The sequence below is a fragment of the Telmatherina bonti genome, assembly GCF_933228915.1.
Source record: "Telmatherina bonti genome assembly, chromosome: 17".
NCBI classification, from domain to species: Eukaryota; Metazoa; Chordata; class Actinopteri; order Atheriniformes; family Telmatherinidae; genus Telmatherina; species Telmatherina bonti.
The window spans coordinates 18,198,383-18,217,586 of NC_136615.1; the positions used below are offsets into that span (position 1 = coordinate 18,198,383).

The 19,204-nt window shown below is 38.4% G+C and overlaps 1 protein-coding gene across 2 annotated transcripts in view; it reads right to left on the reverse strand.

Annotated features, from left to right (window-relative positions):
* Positions 1 to 19,204, reverse strand: part of rgs3a (regulator of G protein signaling 3a) — a gene marked incomplete at its 5' end in the record, with an annotated part of 94,529 nt that overhangs the window by 8,169 nt on the left and 67,156 nt on the right. Inside the window, one exon of one of the 2 annotated variants that reach the window (XM_079257094.1) lies at positions 5,729 to 5,799. In XM_079257094.1, the coding sequence (XP_079113220.1) occupies positions 5,729 to 5,799 (71 nt within the window). Of the gene's footprint in view, positions 1 to 745; positions 874 to 5,728; positions 5,800 to 19,204 lie in introns of those variants that run through there. The other variant, XM_079257095.1, reaches the window with a different exon arrangement.

The window sequence follows — 19,204 nt, forward strand, 5'->3', positions numbered from 1 at the left end:
TCGGCCACTTTATTGACAGAAGGCCATGTGTTTGTGAAGTGAATGCAGGACATGACACATAAATAACCCTGTGCTGGTGCGAGCCTGTTTGTGTATTTGTGTTTGCAAGAAAGGGTCCGTTTTTGTGTCAGAGTTTGTTACACTGCATAAACTATTTGCAAGCATTTGAACTGAGATTTCCTCACAGACTAAACAGCTGATGAATCCATTCGTAAAAAAGAAAAGAAAAAACCACAAACACTACAGCAGCATGACGTCCAAGACAAAGCTTGAAAGTGCTTCATTACCAAGTCAGTCACTGCGAAATATTCCTAGAACAATGACAAGGGGAACTGTCCTAAATTTTGTCCATAAATATAAAGCCATTACGTCCACAGACTCCGTCAATCAAGACTAAAAAAAGAAAGACCTCTATTTCTGAGCAAACTCACCTTCCTAGCTGCAAAAACCACATGAGCAATCCTATTCTTGAAATCCAGGGTGTGTATAATAAGAAAAAAGGGACAGCCTCGAGTTATAAGTTAAAGCTACTTCTTCCAAAATAGTTTCAGAACCTCAGCCTCGCGGGGGGGGACTCTGCTCCCTCACTGCGACTGTCAAATGCAATCCAAGCAGAGGCCAGATAGCCTCACACAACCCAAAGAGCAACTATTCCGGCAAGACATGAAGTATTCCCCACAAACACCCCCTTTGTTCAAACATCAGATGAATCCACACACAGATTAGTCCACTGCTTTGCTCTTACCTTTCAAGGTATTTTTCTGAGAAATCAACCATATTGTGAAACATGGGTGCCGGCGTGAATGCAGCATGTGCTGCATGGAAGCATGTGACAGGAGTGGCGGTGGTCAGGACCCAGAGGTTTGTTTGGCAATCGCATTCCTCTAACCCCCGAGAGGATCTGGTGGTGCTTTATATAGTCCAGGGGGTCTGGAGAGGGTGGACCCTGGAATCACCCAATCAACATTGAGTGTTTAGAGCATAGATTCCTTCTTCTGAGGCCTGGAAGGTTTTAGTTGAGATAAAGTTTGTTGGTTTTTTTTTTAGCAAACAATTTTAAAGTGTAATGATTTTTTTTTCTCCTTTCCAAAGAAGCAAATAGTGTCTGAGCCTTAAAAAAAAAGTTTGGACAGGATCTGTGGCTGTTGGCATGGTACTACAGTCAGAGCAGGATTGGCAAAATAAACTTGAGAATCTGATGACTGAATTTCAATAGGTTTTGACAGAAAAAGCATCTAATCCATCTGATTAGGCTCAGGCTCTGTTGAATTCATGTTATTCACTGGATAAAACTTGTAAAAGTGCAGCAATGGCTGAAAATGTTTCATTTTAGAAATACCTTTAGAGGATGGCTACCTAATGACTCATGTCATATATAATCACTCAGTCATTGCGTGGGGGTGGGGGTCATGAACACCAACTTGTGTTGGGGGGGGGCCTTATTGCTCAATAAGTTTGAGAGACACTGCTTTGTACAGGATCAATAAATATGTGTTCTAAACTGAACATTAATTTTACAGCTTAGATCTCCACAGCCTGGAAAATGTGGAGTTCTCATATGAGCAAATGCTTCAAGGGGTTCAAAAGTGAACACAGTCAGGACACATTTATTACCTTTAAAATGATCATTTACCATGCATAACTTTTGCACAGAAAGAGCCAGATAAATATCCTGGCAGCTAACACAATTCCATCAGTCCGACTGAAATTACATCCATTATAGTCAAAACTTTACGGGCTTCCTGATCCGGTGAGACTTGACAAAATATATGACCAGACTTAAAAGTAATGTGTCATTTGATATGCTGCAAATTAAGTCAATACCTTTCTTCATAAATTCCCCTGGGGCCCCAGTTAATGTGATGTAGGTTTATAGCTTTACCGTACTTGTTGCTGAACACTTGGGCTGACTAATAAAGGGAGATAATGGATGGGGGGGCTGAGACAGAGATCATGTAGACAATCCCAGGAAAACAGCTGCGCCAGATCCAAAAAACTAAATGCAGGAAGTAAAATGTGTGCGTGTGTGGGGACAACGGGGTGTAAGAAAATATGAGAAGGTGCACTAAGTTAGGAAAAAGAAAAAGATGTGGAAGAATCCACAGGAAAGAGAGGATCAAAGTGAATAATGCATGAGTGCAGAGAAATCTATGAACAGCCACGCTGCAGTGAGGACATGGTTTTAAAAAGAAACAGATGCAGCAGCAAAATATGTTTAAATTTATGCTAAAGACCAACAGCAACCAAATCTGCATAATATGCTGTTGGTTCTTTAGAGGCAGCAAAAGCAAGACTGAGCAGCCAAGGCATGGACTCTAAAAGACCTCTGAAGGTGCCCTGTGGTATCTCGCACCAAGATGTCAGCAGCAAATACGTAAAATCCAGTGTGCTAGTTAGACCAACTTCTAATCAGACCTCTCCTGGCAAGACTAAAGCTACCTCTTTTCGAACCAGTGCTGATAAGCTGTTCTGGTGAATTCTGCTTCAAAAGGTTTAAAACCCAATCGACCGACCCATTTCTCTTTATGAAACTATAGTTACCTTCTTTCTAAGAGTCTTCTGGAAACAAAAGCCTTGAAAGCAGAGACTGAATCTGGATTGCACCTCTTCAAAGTGAAATGGTTTGCACTAATGTAAAGGTTAGTTCCAATCTGCACTCTAAGCCAGAATGCAAAGCATGAAAGCGAAGGAGTTGAGTAGAAATCTATACTGTGGCTACTGGTTACAGCCAGAGGTCAGGGAGTACATTCTTAAAACTATAAATGGCTGCATCGCAGCATGATTTCATCAGAATAGAATACATTTCTTTAACAGACGGATGTCCATCTTCTTGTTCCCATGGCTCCTTCTATATGTTCCGTATCAGTCTCCTACATCTGGAGGAAATAATTTCATTTCCTCATGCTTGGCTGAAAAGCCTGAGATTTCTTGTACCAACATATTGAGCTTCTATTCCTCTGAGTTACACAAAAAGATATTGTGTTGTGAGCATGTTTATTTCTGTGACTTATTATCACTGAGCAAAAAAAGAAATATATATATATGTATCACCTGGTTTACAACGCAGCATAATAAAAAACTGTCGGGAAACTGAAGAAAAATACAGCGCAATGAAACAAGCCACATAAAACAACAGCCTCATGAAATTGAGAATTCAATGGAAACAAGACTCAATGTGTGAACATAACCAGTTCCCACATTGCTTTAAATCCTGATGCATGAATCCCAGTATATTGACTTTCAATGACAGAGGAAAATATGAATCTATGACAGAGAGACACTTTATGAACACAATAAAGAGACAAAACTATATTCTCTTCCATGTATGCCATCAAATGTCACAACTATGACTTGTGTCACTTGGGACAGATGTGAATGTGCACTTGGAAGACTATCAGGTATTCACAAAAAAACGAGGAAGACAGAAAGAACATCCAATAGACTTGCAAATCCAGAAAGTTGCTTTATATTTTAGATAAAACTTCTGTCAAATGAACGCAGAAGCAAGAGTTTTACTTCAGCTCTTGCTGATATCTACCAAGGAGTACTGGGATAAAACAGAATAGTTAAAGGAATTATTTCATTTTATATTATTTTAGGCATTTAGTGGAAATACTGAGAAAAAACTCTTTTGGTCTATCAAGTCAAGTTTGGATGACAACAGCAAGCTCTCTGGTAATGCTTAAAGCTGAGATGTTTTCACAGCTACTGGATCAACCAATCTTATTGTATTTTGGGATGCAACATATCCTCTCTACATACAGATGAAAACATTACTTCCCTTAAACCTGTCCATCACCTGCTAACTTTGGGTTAATTTAATGTCAGTTATCTTAAAATGTTAAGTTTACTCATGACATTCATACTTTAATGTTTAAACTTTCATTTTTGCCATTTTGACTATATCCACCCATCATCTAGACCTGCTTATTCCAATGCAGGGTCACACATGGCCGTAGCCTATCCCAGCTGCTATCAGGTGAGAGGTAGTCTACACTTTCTGCCATGGAGCAGTGGAGGTGAGGACCCAAACACAGACAGGAGACAAGAGGCAAAAAGTACAAAGTAGGTGGAATGATGAGACGCTCAATTTAATTAACCAAAGGACAATATGGGGACTACAAACAATGCAGCAAATGAAGACTGAAACCAGGCAGTATATATACACAGAAAGCATAACAGGACACAGGTGGGTTGAGAAAACTAAATGAAACCAGGTGAACTAATGAACAGGAAGGGGAAGCTAAACAAATACCCAACAAAGAAACTACAAAATAAAACAGGAAACCAGAACTTAAGACCACACAAAACCCTACAAAACGACCCTTTTCGACAGGATTGCCAGTTTAGGGTCAACACACAAACAACCTATTTTCAAAATAGATTTTAAGCTTACCAGTAACTCTTACTTTTTGTTTTATTTTTCTAACTTTAATTTCATTAAGCTCCCAAATTCTGATAGTTAAACGAGCTGCTCTTACTACTGTTTCTTTCATATGGTTTCCATTGTACACATCTAAAGTGTATAAAAAATCCAAACAAATTACTGCACATTTGTTTGGACGAATCAAAGAGCAGACAAATATCTGCTGCTATCATGTAAATAAGTGTTTGTGAATCAATGCTTATCACCACAAACTCTGCAGAGAAGAGGAGCAAAGTGTGGCCATGACAGATCATTCCTGCTGCGCTTTGTGTTCTGCACAGGATCAAACTTTTCTTTCTGTTTGATGTCACTAATATATAGATAATGTGTTTCAATACAGTTTTAAATCCATGACTTAACATAACACAATTTCCTCACATGACAGACTTGAAACACTCCTAAAATAAAGAACACGTTTAATCTTTTAAATTAATTCTATACATGGTGAATGCCTGTTTTATCACATAAAGTGACCAAAGACAGCGTAGTCCCGACTCTCGTAAAAAGAAACACTGTGGAATTTTAATCGCTTAATCTGCTATTTAACTAAACAGCACAAAGAACAGTCTGAACAGGAGGACAGGCGACCAGCAGGCCTGTGGACCACCACTGTTCTACAGCCCATAATGCAAACAAAAAGAAGGTGTTTTCATCTGTACAGGGAGGAGAGGGAACAGCTGATGAATCACTGAGGCATTGAACGACAAATCAGTCACACACAAATACGCTCAGAGACACATACCTCACCCCTCTGAGAATGGGAGACACATATGGTGCCACACACCACAGCAGCACACCCACCATTTACCGCCTCATTAAGAAGATGAAGACCAGTAGCACCTGATTAGCTTTAAAGCCTGTAAGTGTGCTGGAGGCATGTCGCAAAACCATCAAGGCCAAAGAATGAACACAGAGATGTCATTTAAAGAGACTAATATTGTGTAAACATGTTCTATGATTTTTAGTCCATTAATCCAATCACATCTGTGGAAACATATTATTAAAGTCTTGATGTCTCAATAGAAATTGCTATAAAACACACAATCTACCATCTGCTTGGACAAAACACATCATTTTCAAATTGATCTTTAAATTAACACAGCCATAAAGCTAATGGCGGAACATGATCAGGGCTGTCATAACTCTGAGTTTCTTATCCTACACCTGATTTAATTCCTCACATATGAACCAAGGTTTTTTTTAAGTTGTAAATATCTTCAAAGCTTTCAGTAAATGAAAGTGAAAATGACCCCAGAAAGCAAACAAAACTTAGAGAGTCGTTTGTGATTCGTGAGGACTTACAGGTTCTTGGATTTCTTCTTCTTTGTTCCGTCAGGGCCGACCTCGCAGCTACAGGGGGATCCGGCGCTCAGCTGAGGGGACAGGAAGCAGAGGACACACTGCATCATCCAGCCTCCACAATCAAACAGGACCCCGAGGGTTCCTGTAGATAATTCAACTAGCTTCTAGTTGACTTTTAAACTAGTTAATCCTTGGAGTGTCCAGTTGAGATAGACTGAGAGAAGCCCACATACAGCAAGCCACCAAAATGACTAATCCACAGCAGCAGTCCACATTGTAAATTCCACAAAGTTCTCTGAGATGCGTGTCTGGTGTCTTGCGCAATAAAAACGGAGTGTGTGCACAGTGGATGGTGTCTGTAAACGGCGTAAAACAAAGTCAGGAAAATCTGTGAGACTGAGAAAAAGAGCGTGAAAGACTACAGCTGTTGTTTCTGTTGGCCTCCAGCTGTGCCCCAGGCTTGAATTGTTGAGCCAAGACCCCAGGTTTCACATTACAATTTCTGCCAACCCACCATTTTGATTGGTCAAGAGGAAAAGGGAAGTTGCTTCAGGGTGGGGAAAGGGTCAATCTGCACTAATCTGATGGACTGAAGCTGCCCCATTGTTTGTGTATGTGCATGTGTTTGTGTTTCTGTGTGCACGTGTGTGTGCGTGTCTGTGTGTGTGTGTGTGTGTGTGTGTGTGTGTGTGTGTGTGTGTGTGTGTGTGTGTGTGTGTGTGTGTGTGTGTGTGTGTGTGTGTGTGTTTGGGGGGGGGGGCTCTAAATAATGAGCCATTGTATTACAGAAACACAGAGTTGAATTTGAGCTAGATACTGACCACAGCTGGTAACACATGGTTTGTGTTTTCCATCACTGTGGGACCCAATCTGAGATTCAGCCTTGAGGGTGAGGACTAATTTTTCAAGTGAGAACATGCCGGTGTTGTTAAAGAGTAAAAATTAGTCTCAACTAAAAACACTGACAACCGTTGGGCTAGTTAAGGAAACAGCCTGAATTCCTCCAGGAGTGCAGCAGAAACACATTAACTATCAATATATCTCCCACGAATTGCCTTATTAGTCATTAGAAATCAATCATTCAGACTTCTAGCTTCCTAGCTAACCTTTAGCAGAAGTTACTTTCATAGCGAATACAAAAGACACACATTTAGAGAAATGTCCCTTTAAAGGAATAGCTTGGCTTTCACTTAAACAAGCAACCTTTTCAATAAAAGTTACAGTAAGTCAAATAACTGTTGCTGCAAAGCTTAAAACCTGAAACTGTACAACATGAACAGGTTTCTAGCAAGTATTAAAACAGAATAAGCTTGCTAGAGGTGTTTAATGGTCACACTCTATTTGTGGGACTATTAATTATTGTATGCAAATAAAGATGTTAAGCTGTCTTAGTACACATTTCCTGCATTATGCATCAAGGTTTGAGACATAGTAAAAAAAAAAGACAGCTGTTCAAATGAATTCCCCTAAGCTATGCTTTTGCATTATAGTTCAACTTAAGAAGACATTTGAATACATTTGCAAGTGTGAAAATCACAAAGGAATAAAAACATTACGATTTTTCATTCTATGAAAACCTGTTTTTTTTCCTTTTTAATTTGCGTCTTTGTGACATGATTTATTGTGCATCAGGTGAATAAAATGGTTGTAATGAGCCTGTTTTTTTTTTTTAAAACTTCATTTTCTTCCCACAGTTCCTTTTTGTTAATGAATTCCCTGCTTTATTAGGATTTGCTGCCTGGGTTCAGCACAGTTTCAAAATGCAATGTTTTACTGCAGGCTTATCAAACTATTCACTAACTTTTAAATCATGAAAACAATCTTCTTTGCCATGGTTGTTATGGTAAAAAAAAAATAAAATCTGTAATTATGTTGTAAGTCTGGTCCAATCCTATGTTTGGATTGTTATTTAGATCTTCCCTGGTTTCTGTCACCAGGACTGAAACTGCTCATGCTGGAGTTGTTAATTAGACCTTCCTGAATGGTGATGTGGGGGTGAATACAATGTGTTAATGTCTTTTTAACCTCCAATTTGATACTTAAGCTTGTAGTTCGTACATGAAATCCCTCCTACTGTCTGTGACTGGACATTGTATGATAAAAGTGATACCAACAGAGAGCCAGTGTCTGCTGTACTGTTCCATTCCATCACTCACTGAGAATGCCGTGTAGGAAATGTACAGAGGTGAAACCCCCCAGCTTTTTGACTGAATTCACAGTCGGCTGTGAGAGTTGAATGAGTGCAAGATATGTAGGTGACTTCTAAAAATAGGATAAGTATAGCAGCAAAATATATTTAGAGCTGCTGTTTGATGAGTACAAAGACCTGTGGTTGCCGTGACTGTTTTCTATATCTCTAGGGTCCAACAACTGGGAGCCTACTGTACTTGTGAGATCCAACTATTTGGAAACCAAAATGTTGATTAATACAGCAGTTTGTATCACGTATTGTGCACCGTATACACAGTTTTTTTTCTCTACAATCACACATCAATCAACATATAAATCACAGATCTATCCATGGAAGAGGAGCAGGGTTAGATTAAAGCAGATAAAACCCTCTAAAAGAAAAAGTACAACTGCAGTCCTCAAGTTCCACCATCCTGCAGACTTCTGAAGTTTCCCCAATTTGAAAATACCTGACTCAAATTAATGGCTCAATGGAGGACTTGTGCCTAGATTGTCAGAAATCCATTTTATTTGAATCGTGTGTGGCGCAGCAAGGAAAAATCCAATACCTGCACAGTAGTGGGTCTTGAGGACCAAGGTCGAGGATCACAACCCTATAAAGCTAAATGTATCATATTTGATTACTTAAATCCTTGTTGTACACCATGTGATACTGGTCACCTGCGCCCTGATGGATACCAGAAAGCAGAAGATTACACTACAATAAACTGAACCTATCATAAGGTAATAAACGGTAAAAATATCAAACAATAATTTGTTAATTGTTTTCAGATTTTGTTAAATCACCAAATTAACACTTAAGATAAAAAAAAGACTTTTCTGCCAAGTTGTTCTAAGGTTGGACTTATAGGGTTAAAAGACACCAACTATACCCCCCGAGATACAATCGCCAACCGACATTGATTAACTCACAAGTTGACGAGATAACTAAAATCTAATCACGAATCTCAGGAAAATCCCATTCCCTATTTCTCTCCTAGCCAGACACCCCCTTGAAACTAAACAAAAGTATTGGAAAAAGGTGCAGACTTTGTCCTCTCAGCAAAGATATCTGCTCAGCCTTGACAACAAGGTTCCAGCTGAATGAGATCCACATGGCTACATAAACAGGGATAGTGCGAGGGCTGTGGATACAGGTTTGCAAACTGTAGAAATTAATCAGCATTTGTCAAACTGGTCATCACATCTGTTAAGGTGCTAACATGGTCATGTTATGGAGCTCTATGATAAAACAGTGAAACGGAAAAACAAAAGATCAGAGCTAGACAAACAGACAAGATCAGACAAACAAAAATCTTTAACAAAAGCTGAAAAGCCTAAAGATAAAAGGCATTTCTTTCTGCCCTCCTGCCTTTCTGGCACAGATACACACAGTGCCAGACTTCCTGTCCACAACTGACAACAGAACCACAAGTCAACACATAAGGGTGTGCCTTGCTAATTCAATCAGAGAAAATGCTTTAAATGATGTCCCCGCAATAAAAAGAACTTCTAGCTTAAATTTAATTGATTTTACAAGGGTGAAATACAGTACATAGTACATTAATTAAATTCTACCTAAAAGGGTTAATTTTGGACGTAAACAAATCATTACATGCCTACATGTATATATATATATATATATATATATATATATATATATATATATATATATATATATATATATATATATATATATATATATATATATATATATATATATATATATATATATACATATATATATATATATATATATACATATATATATATATATATATACATATATATATATATACATATATATATGTATATATATATATATATATACACATATATATATATACATATATATATATATATATATATATATATATATATATATATATATATACATATATATATATATATACATATATATATATACATATATATATACATATATATATATATATATATATATATATATATATATATATATATATATATATATATATATATATATATACATATATATATATATATATATATATATATATATATATGTATATATACACGTATGTATATAAAATACATTGAAGCTCCATCCAGGTGTCTTCTAGAATAACATATTTTCCTCATCAAACAGTGGTACTTAAAGTGATTTTCCAACACATCTGAGAATTGCCGTCAATATAAAAAGTTGAGCAAAAAAAAGAAAGAAAAGAAAAGAAAAACACACATTTTTACTATTGATATATTTGCTTAGGAAATAAGCCAGTATTATCTGTGAGTGAAAACGATTGAGTCTGCCCTTGCAGCATCTGTGTCACCCCCACCCCCATCGCTCCCCTGTCAGCAATAAAGGCAATCGACTTTGCTTTTCCGTTCAATGTATTTGTCTGTTTTTTCCTTTTTGAAAACAACATCAATTTTATTTATAAATAAAGTAATAGAAACTGATATTTTAAGGACACATCAATGAGTTAATTGTGAAAAGCTCTGTAGCTTTCCATTTAGATCTGTACAACTGCATATAAACTTCGTGAAATTTTTGTTTAACGGGCTTATTCTTACATTTTTATCTGTGTTTTTTCTGGCAGTGAAACCCAGCCCTCACCCCTAACACATACAAGAGACTTGCGCGCACACACACACACACACACACACACACCCACACACACACACACCCACACAGCATGGCAATGGTCAGCAAAGTCTAAAGAAATTTGGAGAGTCTCTTCTAAAAATAACTATGGTATGTGTGTGTAACTCATATGCCTCATTGAAAACAGCAAGAGAGCAGAGAATCTGCCAAAGACCACAGGATGATATAAGCCCCCGAGGCACGAGATGCAGATGTTGACACAGTGTTAAGGACTGCTGGATAGCTGTGCACATACAGATATAGATTTGACCAGTTACATGTGTGAGGTGCACATGCTTTTGAAGACATGCAGGCATGTGTGACAGACATCATATTGATGGACACATCAATCACAGCGCTACAAAGGGTAAATGAAAACATTTGTAGACACACGTGCACACAACAGGCATCTTAAGTCAACATTTAAGGAGATTATGCGTCGATGTGGGGAACACTTGAATTAATTTCCTTCACAGGAGAGGCCAAAAGTGTCTCTCCATTTCAACAAACTGTGCGTTATTCAGTCACACTGCACTAACAAACACAACTAAACAATATTCGAAACACAGATTAAGAAACATTCTTGACCCAGTCAGTCCAGACTCCAAATCCTCCACCAGCCTAAAACCTGAGGTGCATAAATGAATCTGGTCTTTGTGTATTTTAACGTCTCACCAAATCCTGCTGCTTTTCTTCATCAGCCCTCCCTCAGGGTGCTTCCTTCCTTTTTATTCGCCCACTTCTTTGTTTATTTGAAAACAAATTGACAAGCTGGCGTCTGAACAATGTTACGGAGACCCAGACAATCTACGATTGAATTTGGAGGGGCCTTAGATTGGTGTAACTTGTTGAAGCCCAGTTTCCTGGCATTGTGTGGCTCTGCTGCTTGTGTTTGTGTGTTTTAATACATTCAGACTGATGTACTGACATCTTTCAAACCACTGTCATGACCATACAAAAGACTTGATGCAAATCAGCTTTGAAACTAATACAAATTTTGACGATAAATACTGTAAAATATTTAAACATTACAGTGTTTTCAGGCTACTGTAACTTTCCCATCAATACCTTGCACACAACCCAGTGTCAACAGATGAAATTATCTCTAAAATCAGTTTAAAGTTAACTTTTCTAAGTGTACATACACATGTAATAGCTACTTATTATCTGCTGGCATCTTATAGGTTCAGGGAGGTTATATTTCATTTAAAATTTTGTCCATTAAAGTCTTTGTGATAGTTGTATCTGCAAGAAGAAAGACTGTTGTGCAAATTCACACTTCACAAAAACTAGTTCAAAGTTCAGTGTACATTTATCAAAACTGAACTGGTTCATGTTCATAGTTCACCGTCCCAAAATGAACAAGTTCAAATTCATATTCTTACTTTTTATTAACCAGTCTCACAATAAACATCACACAAAAGGACATTTCAGCAGAGGGGAAAAACTGCAGCTTACAAATATTCAGCAACAACCTGCCTACATGTGCCTACAAATAATTACAAAATGGAAGCAGCAGCTGTGTGACAAAATCAGGTATAAAAGCACCACTGTAGACGAAGACCAGACTTAATAGCAGTGTGTGACACAGGTGAGGACAGTCAGTGAGCATGCAGCTGTCTGCTCTGAGGTTAAAACAAAAGACTAACTGTGTTTTCTTACTTTCTGCTGTGTAAAAGCCATCTCTTTGTTTGTTTTGGAACATCCCATTCTGTCAGTGTCTGCTAGTTTTCTGTGGACGTGTTGCTGCATAGTAGTACACATGCCTGTAGTTGTCCCAATCGAGCTGTATTAGCTATACATTCAGGATTTATGCATGTAATTGGAGGAGAATTCATTGTAATCTCTGTCAGAGTGCAGCCCTGTGGGTTAGCCATGAGAAAAAGCATTCATCAGCCTTGTTTGTTTAAAAATGAATGGAAAATAATGAATGTCACTCATGATGTGCTTTTTTTTTTATTGTATTCATGGTCAGCGCTTCGTCTTTCACTGCAGTCTTCTGTTTAATTTTCTTCCTTTTGAGAGAAGATCAGAAGTTGGTTCATCAAAGATTTAAGTCATATATTTAACAAAGTATCAATGTCATAAAATGCATAATAAATGCAAGAAATGATTCACATTGTTGCTTCCATTTAGTTTCCTAAATAAAACTCCATAATTTTCAGTCAGGACTGTGTGTCTGATACAAACTTTGTATGAAACATGAGATTCATATCTGCATGCTGTCACAAACACAACATGAAAATGCTAATTATGAGAGCTCCTTTTCCCCTCTATTAATACATTTTAAACTCCCATTTACTTTTTTAATAAGAAAAAAAAAATTTCCAGGAATTTATTTGACCATAAGCAGGAGATAAAAAAAAAAAAAAAAAAAGACATTGAGCAAAAGATGAAATATGAAACAGAGTTAAATTCTGAGGACTGCGGGATAAACATTAACAGCTTCTTGCAGCTAAGAGAGAGAGAGAGAGAGCGCAAGAATACTTTACAGGTAAACCAGCTTGATCTATTTGTTTTGTTTTGTTCTTTCCATATTAAATCACTCTTTCATTTCTCAAAAACCAGTTCATTAAGGAAAGCTGATTATTCATGTTGCTTCTTTTGTAAAGAAATAAATCATAAGATTGGCTAATACATCCCAAATGCTGCTGAAAAACCTGAATCTGATGTAATATATAGCCTTAAACTGGACAAAAACATGCCTCACTCTAATAAACCTGGAAAAATGATCATTTGGATTTGATGGTTCTGTTTTGAAAAATTCTGCAGCTTTTACATTTGTATGTCCAGTATTTAATCTAAAAATAACAAGGCACAGTATGCCACTTCGCAGGTTATGCCCTTGCGGTGTTTTGTATTTCTGAGCCAGATAACTGAAAGAAAATAAGAAACAGAAGACAAAAACCAGATCTGACTCCCTCCGAGGAGGAGCTGGAGAAAAAATAGACACTTTATATGAGCCAGAAGATGCTCATTTAAATTTAGAAAAAGAAAAAAAAAAGATTTAAAATAAAGGGGAAAACTCATGTGAGAGACGAAGACATGGGAAAAAGGACAACAGAACTACTTAGCAGGGGGAGTGTTAGATTATCAGCGAATCTTTCGCAAGGCTTCACTAAATATATTCAAAAAGATGATCCTTCTTTTTCCTCTTGTCCAACATTTTCCCACAAGTCTTTTTAAAGATTGTTTGATATCAAAAGCCCTGAAAAACATTCCTCGTGTGTTTTTGCCACTATATTTTCTTTCATGTGTTATTACATAACTGCTTAAGTGCCTCAGTGCTTTTTTTTCTTCTGATTGTTTGAAAAGTGACAGGAAATATTTGTCAAACTTCCTTTACAAATAAAAGGAAACTCAGGAATGGAATGAACTATATTGTGGCTGAATGATTTTGTAATGATTGCGTATGAATGCTTATTTTAAAAAATGTGCAACACAGAACTGGATGACTGATATGATCTCAAAGCCACACAGCACAGCAACTACACAGTTTAAGAATTTCTGCTGAAATGAACCATAACATAGAGGCAGGATGCCGACTCATTCCTGCTCAGACTGGATGAAATAGGTGCATTGTTTGCACGTCTGTGTGCTCAAATGAGGATGTGGGATTTTAATAGAGAAAGAGAGAGCACACAGACTGTGCGTGTATTCAGTGCTGAATCTGACTTCCCTCTGCCTCCTGTTTTTCAGCACCTCTGAGGAGATAGCTGTTTCCCGCCTAAGTACTTCCCATGTTACAGGATGTTAACAAACAATGTTGGATGAACGTCATTTCTGTGAACAGCTCTGACAAGCTGTCAGGTTGCCCTTCTAGTGTTACCATTAAAACGTTACAGACATTTCTGACCAGCGGTGACCTTTCGGATGGAATTTTAAATAACCACAAATTTACAAACTAGAACTTATGCACAGATCACCAAAAAGGAAAACCACGGTGGGGGGGGGGGGGGGGGGGGGGTATTCTGAATTTGCTTCAGGTACACTGAGGCATTCTATGAAAACGGATTCATTAACTCAGCTGTTTGCAGGTGAGTTCAATTTCTGTCAGTGAAAAAAAAATTGGTACTATCTATTCCCCGATTTTCCGCTAACAAACAGCAAAACCACACGTCACATCATATATCTCATAAAAAGTACAGAAAATAGACTTTAGGGGGCCAAGGTTTTATTATGGATATGATGCTGTCTGGTAAAATCAATATGAAGTCTGATGAGAGATAAAGCCTTGGCTATACCTTAACAGATTCTCAGACCTTCACAGGCAAGGTTGGATTATCCAGTGGGCATTAGGGGCATGGGCCCAGGGTCACCTGGGGCCCAAGGTAAAGGAAAAACATCTTCTAATCAGAGGCTCTGCTTGCCAATAGGTGTATTGCAAAAGCCTGATTGTAACACATTAACAATACAAGCAGCACATCCCATCTTTCATCCACCACATGGGAGGACTTAATTCAGTAAATGAGGGACAATGTGAAAGCTATAATAGAGAGGTGACATCACCACGCAGGATGTCATAGAGCAGATGCAAGAGAGACAGTTATGTATTAAAGTAAGGACACAGGTTAATGAGAAGAGAATGATGAAGAGATCTTCAGACAGACAGGCAGACACAAATGCAGCCACTGAAGGGTGGAAGAGCAGAAAATGACCAAAGAATTCCCTACAGAGAGGACGATGGAGACAGAAGCCCTTACAGATGGGGCTGAGGGGCTACAGCTGTATGTTTGTAGACTGTCAGAGTCAAAAAGATCAACAAGTCTCTGGCAGCTTTGCATTATTTCCCATTTAAATGTAATATCACATAAGTTTTAGTTAAGCTGGATTATGCCGTTTCCACAACAGGAGAGACGTGGTGAGGAACGATTGACAGACAGAGACAGAGGTGCAGCCGTGGAAAGTTAAGGAGCGAAAGTACACCAGGACACGGGAGAGGAGGACAGAGACTAGAGCTGCAGGAGACAGACAGGTGAGTTGGACAGAGACAGGAAAGAAACAACAGGTATTTCCAAAAGCCAGTAAGTTTCACCACAACGTCTGGTGTCTTGATATGTTTGCCACCGGCTGAGAAGTGTCATTTTACAATAACGTGGAGTAAAGCTGGGATGATGGACTGTGTACATGATGTCCTTTGGGTTGGCATTTGGGCAGGGGGGTGTTCAACATTTTGCACTCTGCATTTTTTTTTCTTTTTTTTTTTTTTTTTTTGCATGGCCAGCAGGGGAAGTCTGCATCATTATTTTCTGCATCAATACTTTGACTTTCATCCTTTGAGATTAGCTTTTAAAAGTTCAGCAGTCTGACTGTGATAATGCACACTTGCAGATGATGGAGGACTGAAATAAGCAGGAAAAAAATGTTACGAGCTTCATGCTGTCATACTAGGAGCTAAATGGGATTGAGGATAGATTTGTCACCTAAAACCATGACGCACACTTCTTGAATGTTATTTCAGGACAAAAAATGCACTTCATGACATGTTTCATTTGATTTTTTCCTAAAAACCAAACATATCCGATACACATTTATATAAAATGTGATATAATACTTTTCAAAGTGCTGCTGAGAGAGTCAAAGGATTCAGGGTTCGGACATCCATGTAGACAGTACATTACTGCCAACACACTCCCTCACAGCTGTCAATACAGAGGTAGAAGAAGACATCTGCTATTGTCTTTTTTGCCTTTACTCATTTCTACCTTCCAAACAGATGTGCTGTTGTGTTGTGTGTCTTTCCTGCCATGTCCACTGTCCTTTCCACAGGCAGATGGATTTTCCTCTTCAATCACCTCTGTTGTTGTCTTGCAGTCATAGCATCAGTTTTAGCCCCCCATCCAGCCTCTGTACCTTACAAACAAGACACCAATACACAACAAGGGTCCTTCTTTACAGGACCAGTGTGAAAAGGGATAATTTGACAAATGACACGCCCCTTCTCATTGCAGCAACATGCTGATCAGAATCATCCAGCTGGACACACAGTAAAAAAGGAAAAGACTGATAGACAGACTTGGGGTAGAAATGGCCTCCAAGCTTCCCATTTCCCAATTTAAGGGAGCATCCACATGATGATCTGTGATGGATAACCACATATAAGTGTAGTGGTTTGATGTCCTCCAGTTCTCTTAACCTGCCATTTTTCTTAGGCAAGTTGATGAACCTTTAAGTTGCTCCTGATCTGTCACATCCATGTGACAGAAAAAAAAAATCACTTTTGCTTACTTACATCATGTACAGGTCGGCCAGTGCATCAGTGGAAAGGCATTCCTCACATTTCCCTGCAGCCTAGTGAGTGAACATGTATGTGAAAGATAAGCATCGCACTGGCCAGGTTGCTTTAATCCCCTGCAGACAGCTCTGCAGGCCTGAACACTTGGAGTAAAATGTTAATGATAACTGCTTTAAGAGGTTTGGATATGTGAGTGTGACTTTTGGTCAAAGAACGGCTGTGTGGATTTTGTTTCTATTTGATAAAACTTTATATTTAGGATGATAAGAAAGATTGCCATGAATAAGATTCCAACCAGGGCAGCTGAAAAGTGATGTTGTTCAGACACCAGCTCATATAAGGGTTGCGCTTCACCTCCCAAAGAACAGAAACACGTTACAGTAATGGAATATCTAACCTTGGTGTTGACCTCAATTTGTGCACTGGCAGACAAGATTAAAGCATCTGCTCTCAGTGATTTTAAAGTCTTAAATTCCAGTCATTGCTGGCTTTGTTATGTAAGGAAACCAAAAGCCTTAAGGGTTTTAAACTCCAGGAATACAGAGAAAGTAAAAAAAATTTTAATGTTTTTTTTATTTTAACAGTGTTGATTTAATGAAAGAATTCATTTGGGTAGCAGGTTAAATGGTTTTTATGGTTGATCACCTGAACAACAGCATTGCATGAACTAACGCAGAACAACTGTTTGCTTTTGTGGCGCCGGCAGCAAAAAGCCTCGATCCAGGCAGAAAAAGACGAAGTGAAAATTAATTATTTCATAACACACACGAAGATTGAACTGCGATTTCCGTGTTTACACCTCCAGGGCTGCTTGTTCCCTTGACCCTGTTCCCATCTTGTGAGGACAGCATGTGTGCTCCCATCATCCCACCAGCACAGTTCACCCTGCCTCCTGCCTCCTGGGGAGTGTAAGCAAGAGTGTGCTTCTCCGTGTGCAGCCACACACTTACATGTGTCTATAATTTAAACCTAGCAAAGGCTGGGGGCTCATGTAGACCACTTAGCTGGCATGCAGACGAAGTACGTCAAGTTCCCGTTCTTTCACTGTGTGTACCTCTGATTTTATTTTATATGTGTTTTCAACCCAAAGAGAACACAATAATCCAAATACACTGAGTTCTTTAAAATTACATCTTCACACATAACACATGCTGAATATTTTCGAAATGACATCCTAAAATAGGAACAGGTTGTTGACTTCAGGTTCAGAGCTTTGTGAGTGTTTATAAAGGGAGCTCTCTCAAAATCTGAGTAGTTACTTATTTTAATCAGTTATGTAAGCGACTATAAACGGTATTTCCGTTTGAAATTGTCTGAGAAGATAAGGCTTTTATTAAAATTGTACTTGTAATAATTGTAAAGAATGTTCCCACTGGTATCGTAGCTGTGCTAAATACTAATAATATTTGTGTTACTGATTTAGGGCATTTGGAATTTTATTGCGCACACAGAAACATCCTGTGAGGCTTTAACCAGCCTAACATGATATTTATTTGATCAAACTTAGATTCAGAGCAGGTTGTGCATCATCTTACTTCCTCGGTGCCTTTTAACATCTAAACGCTACTAGCTTGTGCTTCTGCACGTGTGTTTGAACATGCTAACGGCCGTCTTCTGTATTCACTTTTATACAAGCATTTCCTGACTCAGCCAAGGTACTGCTGTAGCAACAAGGGTTGTAAACACATCCATTCCATGACAGAGCTATGAAACAAGAGGCCTTCTGGTTCATCTCTGGGATTAGCGCAACGTCACAAGGCGGCTGTTTTATTCCAGGGGGGGTGAATGACCCAAGAGCATACACTCTGGAGTGCTAAGGTAGGCAGGAAGGATAGGCTTGCTGAAAAAAGCTCAGCTGCTAAGTGCTTTGACATGAAGGCGTCATGTCTTACGAAAGAAAGGCATCATCAAAACCTTGAAGAGCGTTTATTTTGAAAGGTCACAGAGGAAATATAGATCACTGGCAGTAATAATAATGCACAAAGCTACTGCCCGCTGCATGCGATGTGTCATGTTTACGGTCATTATTTATATGGTTAAAAAAGTTGCTAATGATGACTCAGAGTTTCCAGGTTTGTCTTTCTCCTTGTACGATCATCATGAGGGAAAGAACTCCTGCACTAATTTGGTCAAATGTCATATAGTGTTAGAAAATATGAGGCAGTTTCCAGTAAAATGGATAGTGTTACAGTGCTTGAACCATGGACCTGAGCGTGCTTAATCCAGGGTCTGAATGTTGCTGCACTGCTCAACTGGGACACAAGCAGGATCAAATTATTTTCTTGAATTCATTTCAAAGGAAGCCATTACAGCTAATTCACATTGTGTCATAGCAATATTAGACATAATTGATGGAAACAGTACAGTATGTTCCCACACTCTTTTGCATGCAGCTCACAGCAGACACTGAAGCTCATTAAAACCACAGAGTAATCACAAACAGCAA